Genomic DNA, 11,965 nt, shown 5'->3' on the forward strand with positions numbered 1-11,965 from the left:
ATATCTGAGCTCTTTTGTAGTTTTTTGCTTCCTCATGGGAAGACCATAAAGAGTGCTGTCCTCATTTAGGAATAGAATGGCATGTTCTCTGCAAGTCCCATGTGTTTGGGTGCATAGGTCTACCTACCTTCAGTGAAACTAAATCTGCCATGCTGCTTCTCTGTGCTGCCACATGGTGTTTCAGGTTCACCTGTCTTAAAAGTTTCAGTTTGTTGACCGCTTGCCTGTGGCTGGGCTTTTGCCTTTGTCATAGCCAAGTGAACAAGTCTTAGAGTTTGAACTGCATCTTGTGCTTTGCCCATCTTGCACTGAAGGTCAGAAGAGGTTTTTAATGCAATAGATTTCTAAGGTTTTATATTTTTATTTATTTATTAACATATTTCTGCGGAAGTATGTCACTTCCCTTAAATCAGACTTTACTGCTTCATTCTCTGCCTTTCCCACCTAAATCTCCTCCATAAATAATCTCCCAGCATGCCTTCCTATGGATGCCACATTTCCCAAGCTGGTTGGGACTAAACGGACTAGCTGAATACTTACTTAGTCGTGTGAGCTAACTTGCTGTGGTGGTGCACACTCCCATTTTCAAGTCATTGATTTTTCAGGTTTGCTTGGCTGGGCTTAAAATGCAACATATGTCCTGTAAGGTGGCCATGTCTTGTGAAACTTCAACCTTTAACTCTGACCTTAACTTAATTGGACATTCCTTAGAATTCAGGCATGGTTTTCAAAAGGATCTGAGGATTGGGTTAGGCTTGCTCCATCTTGGGATTTACCATAAAACAGTAAACCAGTGTGAATGGATTTTAGCTTAGGAAGCAGTTTATGCCAAGATTGGAGTATCGATTCAGCAATCATCAGGCCTTGGTTATTGTTTTGGCTCTAATAAGCAGTTTGTGTGCCTTCCAGCAACAACTGGAAAGCTGCAATTAGGATAGTGTTATGGTTGGTAAAACAGGGATATGGTAAAAGCGTCATTGTGACCTCCAGCTGTGTTCTGTGCAGCAAATAATCTGACATATTTCTCTCTATGAGGAAGTCTGCTATGTGGATACAATAAACCCCAACATAGCTTTAAAATTAGCTTTAGCTTGTGAATGATGGATGTCAAGTATGGTAGCTCATTCAATTCCAACATAGAATATGAGAGAAATATATTTCAATTAACACCACAGTGGTCTCTTGGGTAGCTTGTATGGGAGTGTCAAACTAGAGCCCTCTTTGTGTCTTATGTAATACCAGCCATTCCTTCCTGTCTTGAACAAATAAACTGTCAACCAAGGAAAACAAATTACTCTGATTCTACTCTCATTTTCAGCTTTTTATGCAGTTTATGTGACAGTTTTGTGGCTTCCCCTGGAATTCTGTGTGCTTTCAAATTAATGCTTGTGGCAAGTTTGCAGTTCTGTAACAAGACTAAGTAAAGTGCATTACTGCTTTTCTTTCCTGTTATGCATATCTAGTTGAGTGCTGCTGTCTATGTTCATGTTCGACGGAGCACACTCCCTTTTCAGTAACACTCAGAGCAGGTGATGATCCTCCCAGTCTTTTAGGGTAGCTTTTGATGTATTGTGGGGTGGTGGTTGTGGGGTTTTGTCTTGTTTTTGTTTTAAGTGTGCACAATCTTTCTCCAGGATATGTGAATGCACGACTGGAGAAGGAAACACCAATATTTAACAAGCAAAGGATTGATTTTGCTCCTCCAGAGAAGATTAACAGCTTAGTGGTCTCCTCTAACCAGCTCTGTATGAGCCTTGGCAAAGACACCCTTCTCAGGTAATGTTGCATGAGATGCCTGAAGTTATTGGTTGTTTTCCCCTGCCTTTTTTTTCTTAAGTTGCTAGGGAACTTACAGTTACAAACTGGATAAGAAGCCATGAACCCAATATGGAAAACATTAAGAAATTATATCTGCATGAACTTTTGCTGGAAGCATGCTTTCATGGTTTCTCTTTGCAGGATTGATCTTGGGAAGCCAGATGAACCTAATCAGGTAGAGCTGGGACGCAAAGATGAAGCCAAAGTTTACAAGATGTTTTTGGACCACACAGGTGAGGCAGTGGATTATTGTATATTTACAGACAGTGGTTGGCAGCAGATGGAATTGAATGTGCATAACAAGCACTGGCGAAGGACTTCTTTTTCTGTCCTGTCGATAAGGAGAACAGGTGGTTCTTCTGTGGACAGGACTCCATTGTGCAGGGGCCCTGCCTTCTGATTTGAACCTGTGCTATTAGAAAAACACTGGCTTGTTGTGTGTATGTTGTTGCTTTTGAACTCTCTGAAATGAACACATGGAATTAGGCTGTTCTGAGCAAGGCTGCCAAAACCAATAAAAGGAAATCTTTGCAGTCACCCTGTGTTATATGTGTTTATATAAGAATTTTTAAAAAGGACTGTAAAATATCTGCAGCTCACTGTAGCCTTGACTGATTTCAAAAAACAAAAGTTTGGAAAGAGATGCTCCTATCTGTCACCAACTGCCAGGGATAGAAGAGAACTCTGTGACCTGTTTGTCCTTAGAACACTTACTGTAATGGAAGAATACCTTCTTGCTGAAGCATCTGGGATTAGTAATTTGAATTTGCAACATATGGACTACCATTCTGATCCAGCATGGAAATCCCCCACATTCCTATGAATGCCTGGGAAAGTCTCGGATTAAGTATGTTGATATCAAAGCTTATCAAATGTGAGCATTAGAAGCCTCAGGAAGTTGGTTTGCTTAGACACAGTCTTAATATGTTCTCTCTTTCTCTTTCCCATACTCCTCTCCTGTTGGCAGGCTCTCATCTCCTGATCGCTCTGAACACCAGTGAATGCCTTTACCTGAATAGAAGCGTTCAGAAAGTGCGAGCACTCTCCCGCTGGAAAGGCCACTTGATTGAAAGTGTGGGCTGGAACAAATTTCTTGGTTCGGAGACCAACACTGGACCTATCCTGGTGGGGACAGCCCAGGGGCAGATCTATGAGGCTGAAATCTCTGTCAGTGAAGGAAGCCTCTTCAGCACTAATCCCGACCAGTACTTCCGACAGGTCTACACTCTGGAGGAGGAATCGGGACCTGCCCCAGTCTGCTGCTTGGAGATTGAACGAGGGATAGAAGGGAAATTTTTTATTATAGCCACCACTCGAAAGAGACTCTTCCAGTTTGTTGGCAAAGTGCCTGAAGGGACAGAGCAGCAAGGCTTCAGCTCCATATTTGCTATGCATGCTGACCATTTGCCCAGCTTCCGGGAGTTTCCGGCCAGCTTTGGTTTCAGCGAGATAGCCTTTTACACCCCAAAACTGCGCTCCAACCCACGCTCCTTTGCCTGGATGATGGGAAATGGTGTTTTATATGGTACCTTGGATTACAGCCGTCCTGATTCAATTTTGAGCGATGAACGGGTCTGGGTTTATCCTTCGGATATTGACATAACTGTAAACAAGCCAATATCCATTGTACTTACCCAGTTCCACTTCCTGTTGCTGCTGCCTGACCGGGTGAAGGCTGTATGCACTTTGAATGGGCAGGTTGTTTTTCAAGATCTGTTCCTGGAGAAGTTTGGCTTACTGACACGCATGATCAAAGATCCCACAGTCCAGCAGATATGGATCCACACTGAGAAAGTAGTGTTTCGCTACCACGTCCAGCGGGAATCTAGAGATGTGTGGAAGATGTATATGAATATGAACAAATTTGATTTAGCCAAAGAGTATTGTAAAGACCGTCCAGAGTGCCTAGATATTGTGCTGGCAAAAGAGGCAGAGCACTGCTTCCAAAACAAGAGGTATCTAGACAGTGCCAAATGTTATGCACTCACCCAGAACTACTTTGAGGAAATTGCCCTTAAGTTCATTGAAGCCAAGCAAGAAGAGGCCCTGATGGAGTTTCTGATTAAGAAGCTAAGTAACCTAAAGCCTTCTGAGAAGACACAGACAACTTTGCTGACCACGTGGTTAACAGAGCTGTACCTGAACTGGCTAGGTATATTGGAAGGAGATCCCTCACAGCGAAATCTCTATTTGGATACACGGGAAAAGTTTCGCACTTTCCTGAGCAGTCCTAAAAACAAAGACTGTCTATTTAATAACCGGGCATCTATTTATGAGCTGTTGGCAAGCCATGGGGACACAGAGCACATGGTCTACTTTGCAGTCATCATGCAGGACTATGAGCGTGTAGTAGCTCACCACTGCCAGCATGATGAGTACGATGAAGCTCTAAATGTGCTGTCCAGGCACAGAGATGAGAAGCTGTTCTACAAGTTCTCTCCGGTCCTCATCCAGCATATTCCCAAGAAGGTAGTTGATGCTTGGATTTCTATGGGCTCTAGACTGGATGCCAGGAACCTCATTCCAGCCCTTGTTAACTACAGCCAGAGTGCCAGCACCCAGCAGATCAATGAAGCCATTAGATATATGGAGTTCTGTGTCTATCAGTTGCAGGAAACCCAGCAAGCCATTCACAACTACCTGTTGTCTCTTTATGCTTTGTGTCGGCCGGACTCGCTGCTGTCATACCTGGAGCAAGCAGGAACCAACCCAAACAGGATCCACTATGACCTGAAGTATGCATTGCGCCTGTGTGCAGAGCACGGGCACCACCATGCATGCGTCCATATTTACAAAGTGATGGAATTATATGAGGAGGCTGTGGATCTCGCCTTACAGGTATGTGTGTATCTGTGCATGCATGCTATGGTATATGGGAACATAGCTTGGTAAAATTATCTTGAACAGCCAAGTGTTGAGAGGAACTGGACAGACTCATCAGTATAGGAGCTGTGCAGCTAAGTCTAGGAAGAAAGACCTGCCTCTGTTAACATACTTCTGTGCTTTCACAATTGTTTTAAGTAGACAGCTGACTGTGACAAGCCATAATTGAGGGTAGGGGCATGGAAAGTACAAGGGGGAGTACTGTCTGTCTTAAGCCCGGTCTCTAATGTAAAATACCTTTAGCGTATATGCATTTATGCAAGACTTGTATAGCTATTGTTGAGGATTCTAATTGCTTCCTATTCCTCGCTGTGATAATTCACAGAAGAATGCCTTTGTCAGCTCAGCCTAACCTTCAGGGAGATGTTGGGATTTTTTCTAGTGGCATTGCTTTGTCTTTGCTGAAATGTTTGGCCAGCAAAGATACTGCAATGTAGATTTGCCCTTACTGTAGTGCTGGGCTTTGTTCTCTGCTGGGTAGCAAGCAAATCTTCAGGGCAATAATACCTGTGGAGAGGAGAGGTGTTTGACATGTAAACAAGGAGGAGGTCAGTAGCACAGCCCTAGGTAACAAGATAGCAATACAAGTTTTCTATTAATGCCTCCTATAATGGACAGCAGGCTTTGAAGTTGAATGGTGGATAAACAAAGAGGGAAGCTTAACTCAGTTTCCTTGTCTGTGCAACTTCTAGGTGGATGTTGATCTTGCCAAGTCCTGTGCAGATCTCCCTGAAGATGATGAGGAACTCCGGAAGAAGCTCTGGTTGAAGATTGCTCGCCATGTTGTTCAGGAAGAGAAGGATGTCAAGAAGGCAATGGCCTGCCTCTCCAGCTGTGCCCTGCTGAAGATTGAAGATGTCCTGCCATTCTTTCCAGACTTTGTCACTATTGACCATTTCAAGGAGGCAATCTGTAACTCCCTGGAGGACTACAACAAGCACATTGAGGAGCTGAAAAGGGAGATGGAGGAAGCCACACAGAGCGCCAAGAGAATCCGAGAGGACATCCAGGAAATGAGAAATAAGTATGGCTCTGTGGAGCCTCAGGAAAAATGTGCTGCTTGTGACTTTCCACTTCTAAACCGCCCTTTTTACCTTTTCCTGTGTGGTCACATGTTTCACTATGACTGTCTCCTCCAAGCAGTTTTCCCAAACCTTCCTGCCTATAAGCAGGCAAAACTTGAAGATCTTCAGAAGAAGCTGGCAGCTACCAGTCAGCCTTCCAAGAGCCACCACCGTCCCAAGGATGCAGATAGCATTAGCTTGGGGAAAGGTCAGCAGAGCCGGGAACAGATCAAAGCTGACATTGATGACATTGTGGCAGCTGAATGTGTGTATTGTGGTGAGCTGATGATCCGGTCCATTGACAAGCCTTTTATTGATCCCCAAAAGTATGAAGAAGAAATGCAAAGCTGGCTGTAGTTTTCCAAATCTGCAACTGTCAGTGCACTGGAGTAGTTTTGTTCACAACTTGTGAAGCTTCCATGGTGGGAATATAACCTCCAGAAGCAGGAACACAGTGGCTTCTGTGGAACTCTAAGGAAAGAGTAGTGGGGTCTTGTTATCAGGATTACAGTGAACTAGTCTTGAAAATGGGGAGATACAGATATGGCTGTCTAAGAACTTGAACAGTAGTTAGAGCTAATCTACTGGAATTTTTTTTTAGCAGATATTTGCTGCTTGCAGTTCTTCTGAGGTTCTCAGTGTGAAGCTAATGGAGTGCCTTGTTGTCCAGAAGGAATTAGGAGCAGCCTATTATTTGTCTTCCCTGTTGTGTGGTATTTGTTTTGGTGAAGACGAGCTTTTAAAGGGAAAGGTAGTGAAGAACACTAAGTAGTCTTCAGTCATCACTGTCAAAGCTAGAATTGCCTTCTGTTTCCTTTTTGCTGAGAGCTTATAACTACACACATGGAAAGAACATGAAAGGACAAATGCTGTTGCATATATGTTTTGTAAACATCATGCTACACAAATACATGTTTCTACACAACGTAATATAAAAATGTGTATAATTCTGAAGCAGGAGTGTCTCATAATACACCTAAGTCATTTGCCTGCAATTCAAGGTGTTTAATTATCTTTCCCATAAGCTTCATGGACAAGCCCATACATCTGAATTTTCTCTAGGTGCTCTTTGCTTTGTTTCTGGCAATACTTCGTAGCCTGTTTGCCCCTTCCTCCCTCCCTCCCTCTCTCCATCCTATTTCTACTGTGACTGTCTTTGTACAGCAGGTCTTGGTTTTGTCTTCACCCAAAACCAAAATTGATATATGCAGTAGTAATGTTTCAACTGATACTTTGCAAGGAGGAGCACAGCCCATTTGTATTGTCCTGCAGTCCTCTTCAAGTTGAACTTGAGCACTAGACTAGAGATCTAGTCACAGGTTCCCTCAAGGGTAGGCTACAGAAAACTTCAGTTGGTGTGAAATTTGAAGCCAGTACCTTGTGACCAGAAAGTCTTTTGCCTTCCTGACAGTATTTGATACTTTCTGGAGATCGCTACAGGTCAGTGCTGCTGTCTACTGCTCTGACTTGGAAAATCCTTCCCAGAAGGAGGAGATCACTACATTTTGGGTGAGGGAACAAAAAATTTTCTTCAGCAATTTGCAAGTGTTCCTGGTTTTATTTTTGAAGAAACTAAAATTTTATTGACATTCTGCTGTTTGGGGCTGAATCACAAAGGTAGTAATTGGCAGAATAATGGAATGATCTAAATAAAATATTACAATTCGTGTAATTAAGACAATAGAAAATACTGTCTTCTGAAAAACCTCATCAGTTCTTTTGCGTGAATTTATATGCTTGTCCTGAGTACCTCTCTCAATCTGCTAGTCACTTACCCTGTTCATAGGGTTGTAGAAATGGGTCTTCACATCATTGACAGGGAATATAAATTGGTCTCCTCAAGAAGCTGACCTAAGAATTTTGATAAGCGTTCAGAGCTCTGGAAGAACATCCATGGCTTTTTGGGAGCTTCAGCCTGGAATGAATGAATTTTATCGGTGTAAAATGACACGGGTAATAAAAACCAGAGACAGTAGGAAGACCTGAGGTTTTGAAATGCTCTTTTCATTGTTGGAGCCGTGGGATAGAGAGTCTCATTACCACCTGGCAGTGTTTGTTGCTGGCTTATCAGAAACCTCTGTTTCAGTGGTTCCGTTAAGCAGTGGTTCAGAAACCCCACGTGCTGCAGTTTTCTTTGTTTCTGGATAGCCTTTTGCTTTGAGTAAGTTGATGGGTCTGCCAGAAGAATTTGTGATGAAAACTAAATGTGATGTCTTTTGAAGTTCAGCATTAAACCTGTTATAACTGGCCACTCCTGAATCATCATCTTTTTGTGTAAGCAGTGTGATATTTAAGGTTGTATATGTCACTATGAAGCAACAGTAGCCCCCCACCCAAACCAGTTTCTGGTCAAAGGCAAGTGGCTGTTTTTCTGCCCTTAAGCAGAAACATTAGTAGCTCATTCTGATGCAGGGAGTAATTTCAAGTTATTTATTTTCTTTGAGATGTTCTTAATACTTGTTCCATCTCTTCTGGGTTTTTTACAGGATGCTTTCATGGTATATTAGAATTACTATAGTCCTCCATTCTTTTCCTATTAGTGCTACAGAGCAGTTGCATCGCTACATGTTTCTGTTGTGCTCTGAAGATTAGCAATATTATTTGCTTACAGACCAATTCCAGGGAGACCTGCTTGTCCATAATACTGGAAGAAGTGTGTGTCTGTGGGAATTGAGGCATAGCAGGTAAATAAAAACCCTCAAGTCTTTGCCTGAGATGGGATGGTAGGAGAAGGCACCTTGAGAACCTACTGATTCCAGTCCTAGGTATTAATGTCTCAGTTAACAAAGCTAGAACTAGGTATTTTTTTTAATGACTAGTATGCAACATTCTGTGAGGGCTGTAGGCTTGTGCATCAGATACATATACCACAAATCTCATGTTTCCTCACCATTGTTAACTGAAAAATCTTTTGGGTCATTTGCTGTCAAGGCCGTGGAGAGTGCCTGCAAAGACTCTGTCTGTGATTAAATGACTAGTGCCAGTAGTACAGGAAGCTACATAAAGATATCTTATGAGCTTTCCTTCCACTGTCACAGGCTTCAAAATTTTCAGTAACCACTCACCTGTGCTGCTTGGCAATTTTGCAATATCGCTCAGTGAAAAAGGTAAGAGGGTTTTTTGGAGGGGTGGAGCGAAGTTAACTGCTTACTGTTCTCCCATAAATCTAATCTGCGAGAACTCTTCCTCTTTGCTTTCAGAATAGTATTTTTATCTTTCCTCTTTGTAATTTCAGTACAGTTACATTTTAGCATTCACAGTTCTTTGTATGTTTTTTTAGCTGTGAATGAACTGTGTGCCAGCTCTTACAAGTGATGTGGCCTTGGACCTTGTCTGTGTGAATAACCTCTACCGTTTAGTTTAATGCAGCTAGAGAACTGCATAACCGAAAGGGTGGGAGCCCCCAGCCCTATTTAACCAGAATAAATATCCGTAGCTAGATTTATGCTGCAGAAATATAGTTGTGCAGGCAAAGCCTAAAGCAAACATGCCTACTACCTCACCTCCTAGGCTTCACACAAGGGATTGGGGAAACACTGCAAGTTGGGAGAGACAATAGTGAGCATGTGTTATGGAAGTGTTTGTAGAGAATTTTGATCATAGAATCATAGAACGTTTTGGGTTGGAAGGGACCCCTAGAGGTCATCTAGTCCAAACCCCTGCAGTGAGCAGGGACACCACTAACTAGATCAGGTTGCTCAGAGCCCCGTCCAACCTGGTCTTGAATATTTGTTTCCAGGGATGGGGCCTCCACTACCTCTCTGGGCAACCTGTGCCAGTGTTTTACCACCCTCACTGTAAAGAATTTCTTCCTTGTATCCAGTCTAAACCTAACCTGTTTTAGTTTAAAACCATTACCCCTTGTCCTGTCACAGCTGGCCCTACTAAAAAGATTTTCCCCATCTTTCCCATAGGCCCCCTTTAAGTACTGAAAGGCCGTAATCAGGTCTCCCCGCAGCCTTCTCTTCTCCAGGCTGAACAAGCCCAGCTCTCTCAGCCTGTCCTCATAGGAGAGGTGCTCCAGCCCTCGGACCTTGGAAGCAGCTAACTGAAACGCTGAGAGCTGTGTGTTTCATCTACTTTCTAAAAATAAATGAGCTGGAAACTTAGTAAGGCAAATTCTTAACAAGCCGCTAGATGTCATTGCTGTCTATTTAAACACTGAGGTTTGCTGCAGAGAAGCTAAAGATGTTACATAGCAGGACAAAGAATGGTACAGAACAGTGAGGAACTGAAGCAGGTTCCCAGTGCCTTTGAGGGGGCAGGGTGGAGACAGAGCTGTAAGGTAGTTATTGGAGTCAAAGATGCTAAAAAATAATTGCCTCTAATCAAAAGCCATTTCAGTTCACAGATCACTGTTTTACTCTGTTAACAAGCGAGTATCAGTCCTCTTTTGTTTAATTGCATTCCAGTTCCTACAGACCTAGCTGATTTAGTGAACTGTAGAGAGACCATCCCTGGGCTTGGGAGTTGCAGTATCTGGTGGCCTTGGGTCTGGCCATTTTTGCTTGCTTCCTCTTCACCCTGTCCTGGCAGCAGAGATGGTAGAAGTGAATGTGAGTCAGCTCCTTAATTGCCCGAGTTCCCATCTTAAGTGTGTTTTGTTAAAAGCACCAGTGAAGCTGGGTTTGTAGTATATTGGATGCAGACTTGCATAAACAGGGAAGTTACTGTGTTTGCTTTTGCCTCTGAGTTGTGGGGTCAGGATCCCAGTACAGGGGCAAGTGGGAGAAGGAAGATCTTGTACTCTGTCAAAATTAGATGTTGTAGTTTGACTCAAACTGTAGTGATGTATTAGCATGTAGTTCTTGGAATGGCTAGTTCTCATTCACTACTGCTCTGTCACTGTCAGCGTATAGACTATGTTTACAAGTGCAAGTACTTGACTTCTGGTGGGAATTGATGGGAAATTTGTTGTTCCTTGCATCCCTTCATCCAACAACCCTGTACCAAGCTGTGGGAAAGCAGACTGAAAATGGGACTCTTCCTTGCAACATGTGCTGAGCTGAAATTTGGAGTTTAAAATACACAAGACTTATGGAATTTTTGATTTTTAAATTATTTTTATTCAAGTGGATTAAATCTTTGTGTCCAGATTAGATGGAGTACAATGTGAATCACTGTGGTATGTGTAGTGTTTATGAGAGAATCTTATGGCATCCTCAAAGCAGAGAGGGGCTCACCAGGATCTCCTATTCTTTGTGTACATGGGTAAGGGATGCCCTAGAAAGGAGAGGAAATGGTGGTTTCTATAAAATAATTTGGCTGAACTTTATGTATCTGACTGAGAGAAGCTTCCCCAAATGAACTGTGATACTGGGGGGTCTGTACTTTTCACACTGAGGTGATGAAGAATAGGAATTTTGGTAAAATTGAAGAGCTTAGGGTTTGAAAGAAGAACAACTATCTGCTGTCTCTGATCATGCCCAGTCCAGACTTTACACCTTATGAGCCCTCTAGGATTTGAGCTTCATGCCCTTACTGTGATTTTGGAGACTGGTGATACTTCCCCCTCAACTCGGTGTTTGGGTTTTTTCACTCCTATATGTCATGGAAAGACATCAGGCTACAGGGTATGAGCTTCAAAGCAAACCTGGCCTGCAGCTGCTTTCAGGTGGAAGGAGGGGAAAAAGATTAAACATACTTGTTAGATCTACCTGTTGAAACTGGTTGGGATGGAGAGAAAAAGGGGCTTGGGCGTTTCCCCCTGTAATGCCCAGAGGTATTGGAGGCAGCTTGTTTGAATGAGGCTGGTTGCTTAGGAACAAGGAAGCTACAGGAGCATGCTAAGGTTGCAAGCACAGCTCTAACTGAGCCTGCAGACTCTCTTTGTGGGGCAGCTCTGCAGAGGATGGCTTCCAACTTGCAGCAAGTCAGCATTGGGTTCAGACTTGCAGGAGTGCTTCATGGCCCCTGTGGTGACCTATGGTTGTAGAGCTGTTTTAATGCCGCACTTGAGCTGCAGAGCTTGGTCGGTGTGGGAATAAGCACAGCTGATGTGTCTGTACAACACCAGAGATTTCCATCCTATGCTTCCAAACGCCACATAAATACCCGTGTTTTGTAAAGGTGTGTACAGACTGTACCTGATATGTGTCAGGTAGTAGTTTTGGCATTTCCTGACTTTGCAGGGGTTTGTATATTCCTGCTATGCTGCCAGATTGGCTGTAGGCTGGGTTGTCTTCAGAAGATGATTTGAT

At 43.1% G+C, this 11,965-nt stretch overlaps 1 protein-coding gene across 2 annotated transcripts; it reads left to right on the forward strand.

The window, feature by feature from the left end:
* Positions 1-375: 375 nt before the first annotated feature.
* VPS18 (VPS18 core subunit of CORVET and HOPS complexes) lies at positions 376-7,128 on the forward strand. 2 transcript variants are annotated; one of them, XM_009640216.2, is made up of 4 exons: positions 376-1,776; positions 1,960-2,051; positions 2,786-4,656; positions 5,394-7,128. In XM_009640216.2, exons 1-4 carry the CDS (start codon positions 1,565-1,567, stop codon positions 6,120-6,122), a joined length of 2,904 nt encoding a protein of 967 aa, XP_009638511.2. In that variant the 5' UTR covers positions 376-1,564; the 3' UTR covers positions 6,123-7,128. The 2 variants fall into 2 exon arrangements, with proteins under 2 accessions (XP_009638511.2, XP_035751648.1); XM_035895755.1 differs by lacking the exon at positions 376-1,776 and adding an exon at positions 2,524-2,665 and having other exon boundaries at positions 1,972-2,051.
* Positions 7,129-11,965: the final 4,837 nt, after the last annotated feature.

The sequence above is a fragment of the Egretta garzetta genome, unplaced genomic scaffold, assembly GCF_000687185.1.
Source record: "Egretta garzetta isolate BGI_Z169 unplaced genomic scaffold, ASM68718v1 scaffold526, whole genome shotgun sequence".
NCBI lineage: Eukaryota > Metazoa > Chordata > Aves > Pelecaniformes > Ardeidae > Egretta > Egretta garzetta.